Here is a 22,657-nt window from a genome sequence, read left to right as displayed (position 1 = left end):
TCGAATGTCGCTAGAGACGAAAAAAGTGGCCAATCGGCTTGGGCAAACTTCCAGTGTCGCGGGTGCATATATGGCAGGTGTGGCTGCAATCGAAGGACACATGGAAAGTGGTCACTCGAGTGTGTATCAGCAAGTGTGAACCATTCGAAGCGCCGAGCTAGCGGAACAGTACCGACCGGAAAGTCCAAATGAGAGAAATTTGTGGTGGAGGCAGACAAAAATGTAGGGTCCCCAGTGTTGAGGCAAACAAGATCCGCTTGGTGGAAGACGTCTATCAACAGTGAGCCACGCGGACAAGGATGTGGAGATCCCCAAAGCGGATGGTGGGCATTGAAGTCCCCAACCAGCAAATAGGGGGATGGAAGCTGACCAAGAAGATGAAGGAGATCAGCTCGTGCCATTGGTGTGGACGATGGAATGAATACAGTACAAAGAGAGAAGGTGTATCCAGAAAGGGACAGACGGACAGTGACAGCTTGGAAGGAAGTGTTTAAGGGGATTGAGTGATAATGGACAGTGCCATGGAGAACAATCATGAGTCCTCCATGTGCTGGAGTGCCTTCAACAGAGGGGAGATCAAATTCGACTGACTGAAAATGGGGAAAAACAGAGTGGTCGTGAAATGCAGCTTTGTTTCCTGAAGACAGAAGATGACTGGCGAGTAGGATCGTAAGAGAATCGACAATTCATCCTGATTGGCTTGAATGCCGCATATATTCCAATGGATAATGGACATAGGGAGGACAGAAAATGGAAGAATGTGACCAAGGTAGCCCTCAACTCAACGACGGCTCAGAGCTTGCGACTGACAGCGTGGAACGGCAGTCAGCCGAAGGCAGAAGATCCTGATCCATAGGTTGTTCAGGAGCAGCTCCTGCCACCAGCGATCGGCTGGTTGATCGGCCGCCAGCAGTGCGCCTCGGTGACACAGAAGACGGCCGAGGGCGGCTACCGCCAGGTGGTGCTGTAGATGGGAACTCCGTGGCAAAGAAGGAGAGGAACTGGGTTTCTTCTTAGGCTTCTTGGAAACAGGATGTTTAGATGAAGGAGGAACTGATGGTTGTGAATTTGGGGTATGTAAAAAACTTTCATGAGTTGGCTCTTTTTTGGAAGTGTTTGAAATCTCATATTATCATTAAAGAAATGAGTGACAGATTGTTGATTTTGGGTCTTGAAATAGAACAGTCTCAAGGGCAGGAGAAATTAAATCAGATGGCTTACATTTAACATATGCTAAAAGAATTTAAAATGCATGACTGGAAGGGCATATCTACACCATGTAACAACAACAGTTTTAGTGAAGATGATAATGACAGGCCAATTAACCAGAAATTGTACCAAAAGGCAGTAGGTTGCTTGCTGTGCATATCTACGTGTACTCGGCCTGATATTGCTTTTATAGCAGGAAGATTGAGTCAGTTCAATTCTAAACCTTGTATTTCTCACTGGGCCAGATAAAAAGAGTATTTCGGTACCTGCAGCAAACTAAAGAATTGAGTTTGTGTTTCCGTGCTGATTGCTGTGAAACTATTGCATTCAGTGATGCTGATTGGGCAAATGACCCACGTAGTAGTAAATCTGTGTCAGGCTACACAATTTTGTTAGCTGGAACAGCAATCAGCTGGAAAAGTAAAAAAATAATCAATTGTGGCAACTTCCACAGTTGAAGCTGAGTATATTGCCATGTTTTAGACACGTAAGGAGGTGGAATGGTTTATTGATTTTTTAAAGGAGCTAAAGTGTTCTGAATTTGTTAGACTGGCCCTGCAGGTCAATGCTGACAACACAGGTGCAATTGAAATCACCAAAAAGAAAGGTGTATCAGAGAGAACCAAGCATTTCAGGGTCCGCTACCATAAAGTCAGACAAACTGTCTTGGATGGTTTTCTTAAGTTTAAGCATGTGTCAACTAATGACAATGCAGCTGACATTTTAACTAAAGGACTAAGCAGCATTAAAACTGAGAAATTCAGAGACATGTTAGGATTAAAATGAATATTGTTTACTATTGGAATTTGTGATGTATTATTGTCTCATTTGTGATCTTAACTTCAGTGTCCATTTGTGTTCCTTATTGTCTCATTTGTGATCTTAACTTCAGTGTCCATTTGTGTTCCTATGTTTGGTACTGGAACTTGAGATGGTTTTATTGTCACATTTGTGACCTTAATTTTAATGTCTCATCTGTGTCCCTATGTGTAATATTGGAAGTTGTATTCTTATTTTCAATATCAGAAACGGTGAATTTTTTTATACTGGAGTATAACAGGATGAGACTACTTACTAAACTGCGCTCTTTGATGCTCACCGAGGGGAAGTGTTGTAATTCAGTTGATCTAATTTGGTGAGACATCAGTTTGAATATAGCGGCATTTCCAGAGAGCTTGTACCTTCTGTTTTGTCTTCTTGTATGGGTGCTCTTTGGAGGGGAGTTCACGCCAAGTTGAGGTATTAAGCGGAACAAAAATGTGAAGGCTTTTTGTGTTATGTAGAATAAAATAGAACATGTGGTTTAATACATGAGTAAACAGTGGTGACGTGTACTTTATGTTCTTAGTCAAATAATTATCCTCATCCTCATTTAAAGGAGACAAGCGCTACAGAAAAGTTAACGATTAACCAGTCAGTTGTACACATAAAAAATAACATTGGTAATTACTGCACAAACAGCTCTGTCCATGACCATGAAACAAGAGCTAGACTCAACTTACATTTACCAAGAAAAAACAAACATAAAACTCAAAACAGCATTTTCTACCAAGGAATAAAACTGTACAGTAAATTACCAAAAGAGATTAAAGAAATTGCAAAACTAGACTTATTTAAAAAAGGCAGCAAAAAAGCACCTGTTATGCAATACATTTTATACAATGAAGGATTACTTAGATAAAACAGAGTAGGGGTTTGCTAAAAAAAAGTTATACAAATAATAATAATAATAATAATAATAATAATGATTATAAAACATCCAACATTCCACATAACACCTTCACTTCGTTTTTTTCCTTTCTAGAAATACTTAACCCTAACCTATGCATAGCACAATATCAACAATTCTTCCTCTTTCTGAGTTGAACATCTCACTCATTATGAAGGAATGCTGAATCTGTGTGTGTGTGTGTGTGTGTGTGTGTGTGTGTAATGAGTGAAGTGCTATGAAACAATGTGTGTATAGTGTGCGCAATGACTGATGGTGAGATACGAGTGAACAGTGTGGCATTGCATTATTAAATAAATGATTTGTTATAAATGCATTGTACACCAGGAGTATCTAATGACTGTCTCTAACTAGAAGTCTGTATGTAAATGTGTATACAAATTAGCTTATTTTAAATTGGTCTAAACTTGTAAATACTTTGACATGTCCTATATCCTTGTAAAAAGAGATCTACAGATGAATAAAGCTGCTGCTGCTGCTGCCGCAGCCGCCGCCACCACCACCACCACCACCACCACCACCACCACCACCACCACCACTACTCTGCAGACTGAGAAGTCACAATTTGATCCCAGAGAATTTCATCATTGGGGATAACTAGAGGAAAAATACATTTGGGGACATGAGGGATATTAATGTGACGGAAATGAAGTCGTGGTTGGAGAGGATTGCGAAACTGTATCTGGGGACATTATACAGACAGCTGGTGGAACGTTCAGACCTTTGTAGGAAAAGCCTCAAAAATGATAAGTGTTCATGTTGAAAGCTATATCTGTGAGACCATAATACATTGTGCTGGTAACAGCAATCATTGTTATTGTTGTAACATTTTGTATTACATTGCTGAGAGTAAGCAAACATACATACTGCCATAATTGCAAAATAATATTTAATTAAGTTAAATGGCCATAAACCAAGCTCATAACTGTGCATTATCACATCTCCGGCAAACGAACATGTACTGCTAGGAACACAGTGTCTTCAGCAAGAAAAAGAAAACTATATGAGACAGTAAGAACTAGTAAAGATCCAGAAGTAGTTTTACAATATAAAAATTATTGTAACATACCGAGAAAAGTTGTAAATAAATCAAGAAACATGTATGTTAGAGAAGAAATTAACAACTTCAGCAACAAAATAAAATCAATATAGAATGTTGTTTGAAAGGAGACAGGAAAAGTAACTACTCGGGTAGGTAGTATTACTATTACAGAGAACGAGACCATTCTAACCAATAGTACACAAGTAGCCTAGCTAATGTATTTAACAACCATTTCTTAAGTGTAGGAGAAAAAATTGGTGAGAACAGTTCAATAGAAAAAGCCAGGCAGAACCTGAAATAGCCTGTTTTGGAAAAATTTAGTCAGATTAAGTTCCACCTAACCACATCTTGTGGAATAAGTAAAATTATTAAATCTTTGAAAAATAAATGTTCTGTTGGAGTAGATAACATCTCTAATAAGATATTAAAATAATGTGGAGCAATTACAGCTGATGTTCTAAGTCACATATGTAATGCATCACTAACTCAAGGTAATTTCCCAGACAGGTTAAAATATGCCATTGTGAGACCTCTCAACAAAAAGGGGGACACCACAGATGTCAATAATTATCGGCCAGTATCCTTGCTTACAGCATTTTCAAAAATCTTCGAGAAAGTAACGTATTCAAGAGTGGTTAGCCATCTCATCAGTAATGGGATATTTAGTAAATCACATTTCGGATTTCAAAAATGCTGTTCCACTGAGACAGCAAAATACAATTTCACTGTCCACATAATGGAGTCTTTAAATAGTAAAATGTCACCAATAGGAATTTTCTGTGACTTGTCCAAAGCATTTGATTGTGTGAACCATGACATTATGTTACAGAAATTACAATTCTACGGTATAAGTGGAATAGCACATGAGTGGTTTAAGTCAACCTACAGAACAGGAAGCAAAACGTTTCCTTATATGGGTCAAGGAATTTAAATAAGTTTGCCACTCCATCTAACTGGAGTGAAATTACATTAGGTGTCCCACAGGGTTCAATCATGGGTCACCTTCTGTTCTTGATATGTGAACAACCTCCCTTCCTATCTGAAACAGGAAGCTGAACTGACACTGTTTGCTGATGATACAAGCATAATTGTTAATCCAGTAAAAGGAACTCCAATTGAAAATGATACAAATAAGGTCTTTGGAAAAGTCATTAGTTGGTTTGCTTCAAATTGAAAAAACACAGTACATCCAATTTTCTGCTACAAAAAGTACAGTTCCTTCATTAAATATAACACAACAGAAGTCAGTAGACAGGATAGAGCATACTAAGTTTTTGGGTGTACATATAAATGAGAATCTTATTTGATAAATTCATATTTTGGATCTTCTAAAGCTACTAGGTTCAGCAACTTTTGCAATGAGAATAACTGCCAATTTTGGGGATACAGAAATTAACAAGTTAACATACTTTGCATACTTTCACTCTCTGATGTCATTCATCATCATCATCATTTAAGACTGATTATGCCTTTCAGCGTTCAGTCTGGAGCATAGCACCCTTATAAAATTCCTCCATGATCCCCTATTCAGTGCTAACATTGGTGCCTCTTCTGATGTTAAACCTATTACTTCAAAATCATTCTCAACCAAATCCAGGTACCTTCTCCTTGGTCTGCCCCGACTCCTCCTACCCTCTACTGCTGAACCCATGAGTCTCTTGGGTAACCTTGCTTCTCCCATGCGTGTAACATGACCCCACCATCTAAGCCTGTTCGCCCTGACTGCTACATCTATAGAGTTCATTCCCAGTTTTTCTTTGATTTCCTCATTGTGGACACCCTCCTGCCATTGTTCCCATCTACTAGTACCTGCGATCATCCTAGCTACTTTCATATCCGTAACCTCAACCTTGTTGATAAGGTAACCTGAATCCACCCAGCTTTCACTCCCATACAACAAAGTTGGTCGAAAGATTGAACGGTGCACAGATAACTTAGTCTTGGTACTGACTTCCTTCTTGCAGAAGAGAGTAGATGGCAGCTGAGCGCTCACTGCATTAGCTTTGCTACACCTCGATTCCAGTTCTTTCACTATGTTGCCATCCTGTGAGAATATGCATCCTAAGTACTTGAAACCGTCCACCTGTTCTAACTTTGTTCCTCCTATTTGGCACTCAATCCGTTTATATTTCCTTCCCACTGACATTACTTTCGTTTTGGAGATGCTAATCTTCATACCATAGTCCTTACATTTCTGATCCAGCCCTGAAATATTACTTTGCAAACTTTCAATCGAATCTGCCATCACAACTAGGTCATCCGCATATGCAAGACTGCTTATTTTGTGTTCACATATCTTAATCTCACCCAGCCAGTCTATTGTTTTCAGCATATGATCCATAAATAATATGAACATCAGTGGAGACAGGTTGCAGCCTTGTCTTACCCCTGAGACTACTCTGAACCATGAGCTCAATTTACCTTCAACTCTAACTGCTGCCTGACTATCCATGTAAAGACCTTTAATTGCTTGCAAAAGTTTGCTTCCTATTCCATAATCTCGTAGAACAGACAATAACTTCCTCCTAGGAACCCGGTCATATGCCTTCTCTAGATCTATAAAGCATAGATACAATTCCCTGTTCCACTCATAACACTTCTCCATTATTTGCCGTAAGCTAAAGATCTGGTCCTGACAACCTCTAAGAGGCCTAAACCCACACTGATTTTCATCCAATTGGTCCTCAACTAATACTCGCACTTTCCTTTCAACAATACCTGTGAAGATTTTACCCACAATGTTGATTAAAGAGATACCTCTGTAGTTGTTACAATCTTTTCTGTTTCCATGTTAAAAGATTGGTGTGAGTACTGCTTTTGTCCAGTCTGATGGAACCTGTCCCGACTCCCAGGCCATTTCAATTATCCTGTGTAGCCATTTAAGACCTGACATTCCACTGTATTTGACGAGTTCCGACCTAATTTCATCCACCCCAGCTGCTTTATTGCACTGCAATCTACTGAGCATTTTCTCCACTTCCTCAAATGTGATCCTATTTCCATCATCATTCCTGTCCCATTCTACCTCGAAATCTGAAACATTACTGATCGTATTTTCACCTACATTGAGGAACTCTTCAAAGTATTCCCTCCATCTGCCAAAGGCATCCACAGGATGCACCAGCAGTTTTCCTGACCTGTCCAAAATACTTGTCATTTCCTTCTTACCTCCCTTTCAAAGACTGCTAATTACACTCCAGAATGGTTTTGCAGCAGCTTGACCCATAGTCTCCAACCTGTTTCCAAAGTCTTCCCAAGATTTCTTCTTGGATGCTGCAATTATCTGTTTGGCTTTGTTTCTTTCTTCAACGTAACTTTCTCTGTCTACCTGAGTTCTAGTATGTAGCCATTTTTGATATGCCTTCTTTTTCCTTTTACAGGCTGCCTTGACTGTGTCATTCCACCAAGCTGTTTGCTTCATCCTACTTTTACACACTATTGTTCCAAGACATTCTTTAGCCACTTCTAGTACTGTGTCCCTGTACCTTGTCCATTCCTTTTCCAATGACTGTAATTGGCTGCATTCAACTAACTGGTACCTTTCTGAGATCGCTGGTATGTACTTGTGCCTGATTTCCTTATCCTGAAGTTTCTCCACTCTTATCCTCCTACATATGGACCTGACCTCCTGCACTTTCGGCCTCACAATCCCAATTTCACTGCAGATTAAATAATGATCAGTGTCACCAAAGAATCCCCTGAATACACGTGTGTCCCTCACAGCCTTCCTGAATTCCTGATCTGTTATTATATAGTCAATGACAGATCTGGTTCCCCTGCCTTCCCAAGTATACCGGTGAATGTTCTTATGTTTAAAAAAGGAGTTTGTGATTACTAAGCCCATACTGGCACAGAAATCCAAGAGTTGTTTCCCCTTCCTGTTGGCCTCCATATCCTCTCCAAATTTACCCATTACCTTTTCATACCCTTCTGTTCGATTTCCAATCCTGGCATTAAAATCACCCATGAGCAGAACATTGTCCTTCTCCTTTACTCTAACAACTACATCACTGAGTGCATCATCACAAAAACTATCAATCTTATCTTGAGCTGTCCCTTCACAATGCGAATATACTGACACAATCCTAATTTTCTTGCTAGACACTGTCAAATCTATCCACATCAGTCGTTCGTTTACATACCTTATTGCAACTACGCCGGGTTCCATTTCTTTCCTGATGTAAAGCCCTACACCCCATTGTGCTATTCCTGCTTTGACTCCTGACAGGTAGACCTTGTATTCTCCCACTTCCTCTTCTTTCTCACCCCTTACCCGAATGTCACTAACAGCTAAAACATCCAGCCCCATCTTACTTGCAGCCTCTGCCAGCTCTACCTTCTTCCCAGAGTAGCCCCCATTGACATTAATAGCTCCCCATCTCATTACCATTTGTTTGCCAAGTCGTATCTTAGGAGTCCCTGGTTTGTCAGTTAGAGGTGGGACTCCGTCACCTCCAAAGGTCCGAGGTATTTTGCTCTGATTGTTGCCAGCATCATATTTAAAGTACCAGGGAAGCAGGTTGCTAGCCTTACTTGCCCCGAGTCCCATTGGGTTTTACCCCTAACAGTTGAGGGACTAACCGGTGGATTTGGTAGTCTTTGCCGTATGAGCACAAAGGTGACCACGACTCAGAATATGTCAGAGATGCCCAGCCTTATTCCAAAGTAACTTTTTTGGAGTAACTCAACATTTAGACAAAAAGTATTCACTGCTCAAAAGACAGTGGTTAGAATAATGTGTGGGGTTCATAGTTGCACATCTTGTAGGCATATTTTTAAAAGATTGGGAATTCTTACAACAGTACATTTACTCACTAATGAAATTTGTTCTCAACAACAAGGGCCAGTTTAAAAACAATAGTGACATTCATGATTATAATACCAGAAAAAAGAAAGACTTACACTATCCTTTAATCAACCTATCTTTGGCACAGAAAGGGGATCAAATATGCTGCTATAAAAATTTTTGACAAATTATCAGATGAAATAAAATGTTTGACAGACAGCAGTAATATCTTCAAAAATTAATTGAAATCGTATCTCCTTGACAACTCCTTCTATACCATAGATGAACTCTTGAGTAGGAATAAAGAAATCTATAAATATAGTATATGCATTTTGCGCCATTTAAGGGAATGGAGTTAACAACAAAAATATTACTCTCTAACTCTGTATTAAAAAAATCTTGTTTCACATGTGCATTTCTTGTGCACTTGACACATTTCACATCATAACAGCTACCGTACTGTGCGTTTGCAACCAACTAACTACAGTGCACTGACATTTAGAATAGTCTGTGGTAGTTTATTTGAGCAGAATGGCTTCTTAATATAAGTCCACAGTGTCTTCTTCAGTTCTCTGCTTACTGTAGTGTCTTTTACACAATAGTAACACAACAGCATCTAAATGTAGTCATCCTACAACATTGAATACTGTGGATCAGTTATTACTTGTCATACAAAAATACACAAAACTTTGACCAGGAGGTGCATTCATACAACATTTCAAATGTGTTTAAGTTAAATAGCTGGTGATTTCAACCACTGCACCTGTATGCTGAGGAACTGTATCACAATTATATGTTTGACACTCAGTGAATCAGGCGCAGAGATAAATAAATGATTGGAAGTCTATGACAAACATTGAATTACTTCTGTCATAAGGTATTCTCTAACAGAAATGGCACTTTATGTTCCAACAATGTTTATTATTGCCAACTGGAACACAAAAAATTATTTCTATCACAAAAATGGAGGGCATCCAATCATTTGCTCATATCTGGGTCAGCATGATCTATGACATAAAAGTGTCTGTTATATACTTGACAAGTTCGATGAATAATTACCTACAGTATTATACAGCCTTTTCGATTAGCATCCTTTGCCAGCAAAATACATGTTTAAGTAGGTGTTGAAAACCTTTATCAAAAAATCAGTCCATTTGACACTAATCTTCGGCTTTCACTTAGCTGTATCTGATGATTCATATATTTCAATGGGAACGACGACGGAACTTCTAGTAGTAACGAATTTTTACACTTCTGAAACTCTGAAATTAATCTGGGGGTCCAAAATTTTTAAGTCTGTCTTACGGATAGGAAGGCATTATACTGTGAAACAAAACAATATAACTGATCAAATGTTTTCAGAGTCAAGATGTTTTCACAGCCATGTCTACCTCTGAACAACGAATCAATAAATTTATGCGGTAATGCAAAGGTGACAATCCTTCCATGTCCGACTGCTTCCTTATTTGACAGCTAATACACCAAAGTTTTCTAAGACAATTTAATGATCACGTTGAACACTAAACCCAAACTGTCACTCATTCGCAAACGTTTCGGCTCGAAAGACACAAAACAAAAATATTCCAGCTGCATCCAAATTTTTGTCAAAAGAACATAATGTCTAGTCATAAATTACTTCAAAATTCCAGTTTCGCCACTTACCATCCCTCTTTCTCTTTTGACAAGCCGTTCAGAGACGTCCTCAGTGTCCAGATACCAACAGAATGAACAGTAAACAAATCCAAGTAACGGAATTCAGTACTTCAAACAGTCATATGATCGGAGAGCAACTACAGGTGACTCAGTTTTCCATATCAACAGCAGAATCGACAACTGTTTGCACTGCAGCAGCCTAACTCACTATCGTAAGTAATAATTCTTAGCTTTTACTTTTTCGTGCCCCAATGCCGAGATATTCTAAATACATAAATACAAATAGCTCATTTGAAACAATTTTCATTCACATTATTTTGATATGAACTTTGCACGTGCTTGTTTGTTATGGTTGTATTACGGAAGCAACGTTTACTCTTCCTGACTGCACACACTCCCACGGTGTGCTTGTGACAGTGGTGTTTGGTTCACTTTTCCTCTCGTAATAAGGCGTATCATGTCACGCTTGATGTAATTGTTATGCAGACAATTATTTAACTACACAAACGGGATGTTCTGCTCATGATGTTCGTTTTTCTAGTGACGTCATACAGCAGGCTGTCATACTGCGCCACCAAAAAGCTACAGTACAAAGTTATTAGTACCAACGTGAGAACGGAGTGTTGACAACGCAGTTGTAGAAAGACCGTCGAAGGCTCATAGGTAGAGAGCGCAACTAATTTGCCCTACGCTAACTTGTCTGGTAGTCTGTTTTTTGTAAGAATGTCAATACTGACATGTTTTAATTGTAATATCTTTTTCTTTAGGACTTTGACATAACAATGGTACATGACGCTAATCGGGAGAGTTGTTCGCGTTAGCAGCATCGTAAGGTGCGGCTTCGCTAACAAAGCGGAGAATGATTCGCTTCAGTATTATATTTCTGTTGCTATGCATGTGTAAGTATGTTTTGCTGTTCTGTCAGATTTTTTGTCGTGAGGCGCGCGCACACAATAAAGAAAAAAATTAATCATTAGAATCCATTCTTATATTTCCCAACTGGCCATTCAATAGAATGAACTCGCTGTGGCTATTGCGATTAACTGTTCGGCGAAATTACATTAGTAACAAAAATAAAACTGTGGACACACAACAGAAGTGGCTACGTCACCTTGCGGAAAATCATGCATTACACATAAACACCTGTTCATCTTTCTGAAATTGATGGATGTGGTACTTTATAGTGTGGAGTAAATTAGATTATGCGAATAATTTTCATGTTGCATGTTGTGTAAGGTAATGGTATTAATTTTATTGCTTGTACCAATAAACACTTATTGCTCTTTATTTAGACTTTTACATATTTAGCAGTGCATGTGTTTTAATTTAAACGTTACTGCCCTTGTATAATTTATTTTAAATCAGTTATCTCATTCAAGTGTATAGCAACCTGGCAAGTTTATGAGAGTATGTATGAGTTATTTCATTGAACTTTGTTATGTCTGTCTTCAATTGTAGAGAAAGCTCCACTAGATTTCAAGACAGCTAATGTGGAAGCAGTGCCAGGGGGGAGAGAAAGTGGTGGGATTCTAGAATCGGCATGAGTGAGTGTCTTTGATTGATCAATACTTGGCTTTCAAACAAGCAAAACTAATTAGGCGAAATATGTTTCAGAATGAATGAAAGTCTTGTAACAGTGAAGTAGGCCTATTTGAGATAGTATCCACTACGTATGGGTATTGTTCAGAACGTCTCCCTTAAACTGTAAGAAAAATTCAACCTTGTCGTTGTTGTTGTCATCTTCAATCCAGAGACTGATTTGATGCAGCTCTCCATGCTACTCTATCCTGTGCAAGCTTCTTCATCTCCAAGTAACTATTGCACCTGTCATCCTTCTCTGCTTAGTGTATTCATCTCTTGGTCTCCCCTCTACGATTTTTACCCCCCCATGCAACCCTCCAATACTAATTTGGTGATCCCTTGATGACTCAGAACATGCCCAACCAACCGATCCCACCTTCTATTCAGTATATCCTCATTAGCTATGCGATCTACCCAACTAATCTTCAGCGTCTTTCTGTAGCACCTCATTCCGAAACCTTCTATTCTCTTGTCTAAACTATTTGTTGTCCATGTTTCACATCCATACATGGCTATACTCCATACAAATACTTTTAGAAAAGACTTCCTGGCACTTAAATCTGTACTCGATGTTAACAAACTTCTCTTCTTCAGAAACACTTTTCTTCTCATTGCCAGTCTACATTTTATATCCTCTCTGCTTCGACCATTGTTAGTTATTTTGCTTCCCAAATAGCAAAACTCATAGACTGCTTTAATTTCCTAATCTAATTCCCTCAGCATCAAGTGATTTAATTAGACTACATTCCATTATTCTCATTTTGCTTTTGTTGGTGTTCATCTTATATCCTTGGAAGACACTGTCCATTCCGTTCAACTGTTCTTCCAGGTCGTTTGCCGTCTTTGGCAGAATTACAATGTCATTGACAAACCTTAAGTTTTTATTTCTTCTCCGTGGATTTTAATTCCTACTCCAAGTTTCTCCTTTTGTTTTCTTTACTGCTTGCTCCAAAAATAGATTTAATAACATCGGTGATAGGCTACAGTCCTGTCTCAATCCCTTCCCAACCCCTGCTTCCCTTTCATGCCCCTCAACTCTTATTATAACTGCCATCTGGTTTATTACAATTTACAAATTGTGAATAGTGTTTCGCTCCCTGTATTTGACCCTGCCACCTTCAGAATTTCAAAGAGAGTATTCCAGTCAACATTGTCAAAAGCTTTCTCTAAGTGTTAGGGATACAGTGGGGGAGGGGGGGGGGGGGGGGAGAGATGTTTGACTAATATTAGGCTGCACAGAATCACCAGTGGAGGCATTTAGATTTTATGTGCCCTTGTGAATCAGCCCAGTGGAACGTATTTTCTCTGAGAGGTGTCTATTTCTCCTTCTACTTTCCTGAACTTGATTGAAAATGCTCATATTGATATTGCCGTTAATGTTGCATTACATTGGTGTAAAAATGCAGAAAAATGATATTTTGATTAGAATTGGTCATATTCCTTGCCTGCACTCAGTTTGCACAATTCATTCCCTGTTTGACATTGAGCTTTCATCAGCTTATTAGAACATTTGTCATTGTGTGGTAAGGGCACCAACCGAGTGGCATGTGTCAGAATAATGTAATATTTAGGGATGTGACCACTACAAGACACAGTAAATATGGGATAAATAGCACTGAGTGAACATTTCAGAATGCATTTCATAGCTCATCAGTAGTGAGTTTAACTGCACCTTACAGTGTGTGATTGCTTTGGGGTTCTGCAGTTGAGAAATCTCTGTACTGTACATGAAGTAACCTGGGCTTTTCTTGGCTGTAGTTACTGAATACATTTTTTTTGCATTCCTTGCTTTATGTTGGCCAGTACTTCACACTTTCCATTCTAGCTATGTCTTGTTCCCAATTATGAAATTTGTAAAGGCAGTCACTCACACTCACTGTGTTGATCAGGAGGTACTTGCAGAAAAAACTGGAAAATGGGAGTTCAACTTCAAAACTTCTGTTTTTTTCCTGGAGCACAGTGGGATGCTTACAGCAACATCATCATCATCATATATGAATCTGTCAAAAGACAGGTTTCAGCTGACTTTTATCCTCTCCAGTGTTATATTCCTTGCTGTTTTGTTGTTTCTTGTAATTATTTGGAAGATATGTTCCCCTCAAATCTGCTAGCATCCCATTATCTTCTAACTCTGCTTCTTTGCCCTTCTATTTTTCCTTCAATGGTTTTCTTTATCTTTCAGACAGTTTTTCATAGAACGTCTGGCCCAGTTCACTTTCCTCTTTGTGGTATATTCAGGAGAGTTCTTGAATTAGATTTTCACTCAGCAGCAGTGCGTGCACTGATATGAATGAAGTTTGGAAGATAGGAGACAAGGTACTGGCAAATGTAAAGCTGTGAGGGTGGACCGTGAGTCATGCTTGAGTAGGTCAGATGGTAGAGCACTTGCCCGCGAAAGGCAAAGGTCCAGAGCTCAAGTCTTGGTCCAGCACACAGTTTTAATCTGCCAGGAAGCTTCAGGAGAGTTCTTGTATCCTTTGCTCTTTCAAATGCATCTTCATTCCTTTCCCACCGAGCGAGGTGGTGCAGTGGTTAGCACACTGGACTCACATTTTGGAGGACAAAGATTCAAACCCGTGTCCGGCCATCCAGATTTAGGTTTTCCACAGTTTCCCTAAATTGCTTCAGGCAAATTCTGGGATGTTTCCTTTGACAAGGCATGGCCAATTCCCTTCCCTCCTCCTCATTCCTTTTTCAACCTATGTAATTTTTTCCACTCTTTTTCATAGCTTAATTTCAAAGCTTTCCACATATTTTACACCTCTCTTCATTAACATCTATGCTTCTGAGACATGTTTAAGTTCATCCAAATAAAACACTTTTAAATCTCTTTGTTGGATCAATTCCTATTGTTACTATTACTAATAACCCTCTTATTTTTCTAAATACTCACTCTCCATACGATAATCTCTTCATAATTTTTCAGGTACAGCTTCAATTAGCATAAGGTATCCTTCCCAAATAAGTGAAGTTAACTTGTCCAATTTTTAACCAATGGTAAGTCTCTGCTATTTTAATTACTTTTTGCCTTTGGTATGGTTATACTAATTCTATATTTTTCTTATTGCTTCCTTTATCTTATGAATATCATCTTCACTTTCTGTGGGGTGACCACTTAATGATTAATTACCCACATATTTAATAAATCTCTCCCCCCTTCCCTCTCTCTCTCTCCCCCCTCCCTCCCTCTCTCTCTCCCCCCCTCCTCCTCCCCCCTCTCTCCCCCGTCCCCTCACCCTCCTCCTTCATTCAAAGCTTCATCCCATATCTGTTCCCACAGACATTCAAAAGAGCTGGGGATAGGTTGCTGCATGGAGATTACCTGTTACATTTCTTCATCTTGCATTCTTACAGCTGCTTTCTCAGTCTTACATATTGTTCTTCCAGTCTATGCCTATTTCTTTCACTAGAGTAAAACATCATTTCACTCTAAGGTTTTTCCCAGTCAATGAAACACACATCTCTCAGTTGACTTATGTAATTATTTCCAACAACAGCTCCCACGTATAGTGGTGCCTCTTGTTTCCCTATCTCTCCTGAATCCAGATTACTCCTGTGATGAGTTTTTCTCTATCTTTTCTTTTTCCATTGTTACCAGAAATACATGAGCAATAGCTTTGCCAGTATGAGATATGAGTCTCATAGTTCTGTAATCCATGCACTTCTTGCCACATATTCACAACTACAATAACCCAGCACTATTACCTGACTATTGTGAAGAGCTATGTTGAATGAAGTGCATGAGTGGGAGCTATGGTCAAGGCAGAGAAAATGGAAAGGCAGAAGCAATGGCTAGGAGCATATAATGGCAAGGGAAGGCATAAGAGTATAGAACCAGAGAAAACTTGCTCTAAATGTAGGCAGGGGTAGAAGTACACATGGTGATACAAGAGGCAAGTGGCTAATACAGTGTAGAGGGAGACTGCTGGAAAAAGTGTGGAAGTGGATAATAGACCTATAAAACTAGGGAGCTAGGAGTAAGAAGATGATGGGAGAGTGAGGCCAGGGGTTGTAAATAGATGGAGACTAGTATGGGACAGGGACTAGTGGAACCAATGATATATGTTAGGCGCATTTCCCATCTGCACGATTCAGAGGATATGGTGTATGAGGGTGATTTCCTGATGGAATGGTTTGTGAAATGGCCATTACAGTTAAGTATGTTGTGCTCAGTGGCATCTCTACCACTAGATGGTATAGTTATTCTTGGCCAGATATTGACACTCATTCATAAAAGACTGGAGTAGTTGCAGTGCAATTGTCAATAAGATGGCTATTGCTTACATCTATATCCACATACATTCTCTGCAAGCCATCGTACAATGCATGGCAGAGGGTTCCACGTACCACTAGTAGGTATTTCCTTTCCTATTCCACTTGTAAATAGAGTGAGGGGAAAAAAATGACTGTCTAAAAGTGTTTGTATGAGCCTTAATTTCTTACATCTTGTCTTCGTGGTCCTAACACAAAATGTACATTGCCAGCAGTAGAATCATTCTGCAGTTGGCCTCTACATTTTGTAAATGATATCTCACGTAAAGAATGTCATCTCCCCTCCAGGGATTCCCATTTGAGTTTATGGAGCATCTCTGTAATGCTTGTGTGTGACTGAAACTGCCAGTAACAAATCTAGTAGCATACCTATGAATTGTTTCGATGTCTTCCATGAATCCATCCCGGTGGGGATTCCAAACACTCTAGCAGTTCTCAAGAATGAGTCACCAAGTGTTCTGTAAGCCACCTCCCCCATAGATGTGTGAGCCACACTTTCCCAAAATTTTCCTAATAACATTCAGTTTCATATCACTTTGCAACATTGCACCTAGATATTTAATCAGTGCGGCTGTGTCAAGTGGTACAGCACTAATACTGTATTCTGATATTACAGAACTGTTTTTCCTATTCATCCGCATTAACTTATACTTTCATACATATAGAGCAAGCTACCATTCATCATACAAACTGGAAATTTTGTCTTAGTCATGCTCTTGTCCTCCTACAGTCACTCAACAATGACACCTTCCTGTACGCCACAGCTTCATCAGCAGACAGCCGTAAACTGCTGGTCACCCTCTCTGTCAGTTCATGTATGTACATTTATGCATGTAAGAGCAGTCTTATCACATTTCCCTGAGGCACTCCTGACAATTCCATGGTTACTGACAAACATTCGCCATTGAGGGTAACATATTGGGTTCTATTGCTTAAGAAGTCTCCAAGTCACTCACATATCTGGGAACATAATCCATATGCTTGGACCTTTCTCAACAGTTTCAGTAGAAATGTTCAGGGTTTCTTATTGTAGAGTATGGGAAATTTGTGGAGCAGGTTTTGACTATAGTGACAGTCAGTCAAGGCCTTGGCAAGGCATCGAAGTATTGCTTACCACTGCTGATGCAATGGGTAATAAGGGGGTGTTCCTTTAACTGGTTGTTGGGTGTGGGTGGATTGTGAGAGTATTTGTTGCAGGCAGTGTTTGAAGTATAGATCCCATGATGATGATTCTAATGGAAAACCTGAAATTATCGGGGATTACCTTTTTCTTAGAAAAATCAGGAAAATCTTAGAGAATTTTAGGAATTTCATTAAACCTCGGGAAATTAAGTGTTCTTAACCTAGCATTGAAATTTAATTTTTTTGAGTTTTATAAATCACATTTTAAAATACTTAATATTTCAAAATGTGTAAATTATATGAATATTATTCAATATAAGTTATCGATGGTTAAAAACTGTGGGTGAAGTACTGCTTATGGGTAGTATATCTCAGCCGAGAAGAAAGAAAAGTCATTATTGTGGCATGTCCCCGATTCACTGTCAGGAGTATTTTGTGACACCATTTTCCTCCCCATACCTTGAATTCTTTGGCTTTTCCCCCAAGTCTGAGTTGCCAGGGAGTTTCTGGTGACACCGTCTTCCTCCCCATATCTGTAATTCTCCCCCCCTCACCCGCCCAAGTTTGAGTAGGCACCCTGGAGCTTCCATGTGAAGGCATTGCTCTGGCAAGGGCTTCAGAGTACTGGCTGAGAAACTGCTCATCACTGATGTCTGTGTGTGGTAAAACTTCATGGTAAGAGACTTTTTGATGTTTTATACGTGGTAGATGCATAAGTGGAATTCTTATTGGTGATTGCTTTGTTCATTATGAATAGAGGTTCTCATGGTGTTATCAGAGATGCAGGTCTGCAGCTATGAAAGTAGCTCATTGAGCTAAAGAGACCCATCAGAATTGATAGGAAACATTTGATACGAAGGAACGAGAACATTATGTCTTGGTTCTAACTCATGAAGCTGTAACTGAATCCAAACCGGAAAAAGGGATTAAGGTTTTGAGTGGCAATGGTGTTTTTAGATGACCATCTAACAAATTAGTGATCATTATGTCTCCCAACGTTGTGCTAATTGTGTGTTCATTCTTCATTTTTTATGCAGATAACCAATAAAACTGCTCAAAGAAGGTTTTTCTGTCACACTCATGGCTTGTTTAGATTTTGGTATATAAAGCTCTGTGTCAGTAATCTTAGGATCACTGAAAGTGCCTCTGTGTTTAGTAGTCAGTACCATCTGCTCTCCAAGTAGAGACAGATCAGTGTTAACTGATACTAAGAGGTGGCAAGGTCATTATGTATGCTAAGTGTAAGTTGTGGCATGCTAAGTGCCAGTGTCTGATTAGAAGGAAAACAACAAAGGTGCTATTCTTGGCTGTAATTTGTTCTGATAATTGCAGCTGCAGCTGAAATTTACTACAGAATCTCTATTTTTAGGTATGATTTTGTCAGTGGAATGTCAAGCCTGGAATTCAAAACTAAACAGACAGGGATTCAGAGGTTACTATGGTGATCGAGGATTTGAAGAGACAACACAGGCACCAAAAAGAAATAACAACCATAATAATAATAATAATAATGTTGGTAAGTATTAGGCAGTTGTGTTATATGTGTAGGCAAGCTCCTAATTAAAAACCAGAAATTTTAATAATTAATTATGCGAATAAATTTCAGCTGTGCAGCACAGTATAACATTAAGGTTATGAAATGGCACTCAAGTTAGCTACATGATACCATTGTTTTTAAATGGCTCTAAAAATGTTGTTCTTCTTATGTTTCCCAGACGTTCTCCTTCCATAATATTTCACCTTGGTTTCCATTGAATGAAAGTTTGCTTCCAAAATGTTCTGATGTACATTTCTCCACTCTGGCCTTAAAACAATTTTACATTTAGTTGGTGCGTTGTATATAACTATTGTGTTTGAGTTTCCAACCTTTTGTTTTTTATTCACTGTTAATCCATGGTAGCTTTCTTTTATTACCTATTACTAAATTCAATCAGTGCGGTAGTTCTCACTGCCCCTTTTATTTTTGTCTCACTTATTTTCACTCAGATTCACTATTTTCATCACTGTTATTTATGTTCCTACTTGGTTAATGCTTCACATTTATTTTACAATAGCAGTATTTTGTGTGTATACATGCCAGCATTTTGTAATATGTCTTAATACCTCTTAACCAGGTGGTGATAGATTGTCATCTTTATTTTAATTCCCTTCCCCTTTTTCTGCTATACAAATTCGCTGGTATCTTCTAGCACTTATTTATTCCAGTCGAAGAACAGGAAATAGCCTTTTATGTAAGTCTGCAGGTCTGCAGGCTTTCATGGCCGTTGTCACTGAAGTTAAAATCCTCTGGTTCATTAGGGCGCGTCATGTTTATTCTAAAATGTTCGACATTTCGACCCCTCTGCTAGGATCTTCCCCAGGATCTTTTGGTGTCCACTACTGCTAGAACACTGTCAGAGACGAGTGTCGCATCCATTTGTAAAGGGGGAATTTTCTGGCATTCGTGCTGGAGAAGTAATAGTATTGGTTAAAATTCATGTGGCTACCATTGGTGGGTCATAGTCATGGGCTAATACAGAAGAAGGGGCGTTGCCAGCTCATCTCCTGTGGATACCATTGGTGGTCATCGTCATTGGATAGAAAGGCACTGTTCCACACTTATGCTGGATAAGGGTTATTGGTTGAAATGCCTGCTACCGCTATTGGTTGGTCGTCATCAGTGGCTAGATTCGAAACGGACAGAGCAAGAGAGGGGGAATGTTTACCCAAAATATTATTGTCCACCTAGGTGACTTGCAGCGCATTGTTTATGCCGCTCACACACCGCAGCCGTGTATTTACTTCCTTGATAGTGGGGAGCCACGATGCTGGAGGCCTACAGCCGTCCTCTCTATTGAAATTAGATGAATTCTTAGAAATTTCATCCGCTTGTCAGACCTTCCTTCTATAAATGTTTGTTTCTTTAGCCAGTACATGTACATTATTAAAATTGATGTCAGAGCCACAGTTCTTGTGATGTTCCGCTAAGCTACGCTAAGTGCAAAATCGGCAGTAGCGTAACATCACGAGAACTGTGGCTCTGACATCGATTATAATAACGTACATGTACTGGCTAAAGAAACAAACATTTATAGAAGAAAGGTCCAAGAAGCGGTTGAAATTTCTAAGAATTCATCTAATTTCAATAGAGAGGACGGCTGTAGGCCTCCAGCATCGTGGCTCCCCGCTATCAAGGAAGTAAATACATGGCTGCGGTGTGTGAGCGGCATAAACAATGCGCTGCAAGTCACCTAGGTGGACAATAATATTTTGGGTAAACATTCCCCCTCTCTTGCTCCGTCCATTTCGAATCTAGCCACTGATGACGACCAGCCAATAGCGGTAGCAGGCATTTCAACCAATAACCCTTCTCCAGCATAAGTGTGGAACAGTGCCTTTCTATCCAATGACGATGACCACCAATGAATGGTACCCACAGGAGATGAGCTAGCAATGCCCCTTCTTCTGTATTAGCCTATGACTATGGCCCACCAATGGTAGCCACATGAATTTTAACCAATACTCTCACTTCTTCAGCACGAATGCCAGAAAATTCCCCCTTTATAAGTGGACGCGACTCTCGTCTCTGACAGTGTTCTAGCAGTAGTGGACACCAAAAGATCCTGAGGAAGATCCCAGCAGAGGGGTGGAAACGTCGAACATTTTAGAAGAAACATGACGCGGCCTAATAATCCAGAAGATTTTAACTTCAGGAAATAGCCTGTTCACTGATTTTCCTGCTCTGTTCTTCGCTGATTTTCCTGCTCTGTTCTCCATTTTCTGAGATTCTTTAATGTCACTTCCTTAGTTGCACCTTGGACACTTTAACATAAAAAAGTTACTATACGTTATTAAATTGATATGTATCAACTTTTCTTCAGTCGGTATACTTTGTGTTCTGATATTCCATTGTGTTCACTGGCATTAAATAGTGTGTGTGTGTGTGTGTGTGTGTGTGTGTGTGTGTGTGTGTTTGTTTGTTCTTCCACACTTGATTTATGTTTCAGACTGGTAAACATGATTATTTCTGTTATTTCAGCTGCAAAACCAAAAATGAGAGCAGGTGTTGGACTTGGTGCATGGGGCATTATTGCTATTGTGCTGGCAATAATATTTGCTGCCGTGGGACTGTACTACGTCATCCTCTTTTACCCAATTTTGTGCAAGGAAGAAAGGAAATACAATGTCATTGAATTAGATGCTGTCTGATTGCATTCCTACAAGAGGACATTACATTTTATTTCATTGGACCAACCTCCTTTTTTATAAGCATGATTAGTCAAGTTGTGTTTTTTTACAAATGAATGATTACGAAGGTAATTGTTTTTTAGCATGTAAGTTCAGAAGTCGAACGTCCTTTTTCGTGGATGATAGACTTTGTCCTATACCTGATGTAGTGGTAATAGATTTTGATAGGTGGTTGATCAAATCAAGCCTTGAAAATTGAAACTGAAAGAATTAGCAATTCAAGAAGAGAGAACAATTTTTACCATATTAAGAGCTATTGTTTGTTGACAACAATAGCTCAATCTCAGTCTAACATTTTGCGTTGTGATTGTAGTCTTCTTAAAATTTGGCATACAAACTGTACCATAGTCCTACAAGTAAGCTGCTACAATGCTTTGTTTGGAGGTGAGGAAGACTATAGTGACTGATAATTTTCGTTTTTGAAACAATATTGTACCCAGTCTGCAATTTGCAGAATGTAGCTTTTTTCTGTATGTATAAGATAAACTGTGTGACGTAAAAAAAAGTACAGTGGAGATTGTTTCCACATAAGTTATTTTGTACCAAAGCCGTGTGATTCCAAGACAGAGATTGATAAATACTTAAAATTTTTTAGTCGTTTGGCAGTTACAGGAGATGGGGTATCTGATTAATAAATATTGGTAGCTGTTTTCTTTTTTGTGTACTGAATGTTTGTACACACTATTATTAGCATTGCAGATACCTTCGCTCCTTGCTGAATTTCTTGAAGTTATTTATTTTTCTAATATTTTATACAATTCATGTACTTAATTATTTTGTATTATCTACAGTTTTATAATGTTCAAAAGAGCATCACAATAACTGAAGGAGCAGAGTTTTTATAATGTTTTTCTTTGTAAACGTATAGAAATTTTTCTACTCCTTTTAGTATATAATCATCCTAACCAGAGTAACAAGTAACTGGTAAATTGCGTACTGATACTTATAGGTTTTTGATGACATTTACTTGTAGTTGTTCTAGGAAAGATCTGTACTTGAAATTTTTAAGTCATGTTTTTCTAGATATGTAGGATAA

At 39.0% G+C, this 22,657-nt stretch overlaps 1 protein-coding gene and 1 long non-coding RNA gene across 3 annotated transcripts in view; one reads left to right on the top strand and one right to left on the bottom strand.

Moving 5' to 3' along the window:
• LOC126180665 (ras-related GTP-binding protein C) overlaps window positions 1-10,939 on the bottom strand; it is an 89,148-nt gene extending 78,209 nt beyond the window's left edge. For both annotated transcript variants that reach the window (XM_049924711.1, XM_049924712.1), the window contains exon 1: window positions 10,429-10,939. In XM_049924711.1, the coding sequence (XP_049780668.1) occupies window positions 10,429-10,431 (3 nt within the window). In that variant the 5' untranslated portion in view covers window positions 10,432-10,939. The remainder of the gene's footprint in view (window positions 1-10,428) is intronic.
• Window positions 10,940-10,971: 32 nt separating this feature from the next.
• Window positions 10,972-18,892, top strand: LOC126180691 (uncharacterized). The gene is made up of 3 exons (XR_007536690.1): window positions 10,972-11,082; window positions 11,187-11,318; window positions 18,764-18,892. It is a non-coding gene; the product is annotated as an uncharacterized LOC126180691 (long non-coding RNA).
• Window positions 18,893-22,657: the final 3,765 nt, after the last annotated feature.

The sequence above is a fragment of the Schistocerca cancellata genome, chromosome 1 (genome assembly GCF_023864275.1).
Source record: "Schistocerca cancellata isolate TAMUIC-IGC-003103 chromosome 1, iqSchCanc2.1, whole genome shotgun sequence".
NCBI lineage: Eukaryota > Metazoa > Arthropoda > Insecta > Orthoptera > Acrididae > Schistocerca > Schistocerca cancellata.
Note: the sequence above shows the minus strand (reverse complement) of the source record. Positions and strands in the feature narration are given on the sequence as shown.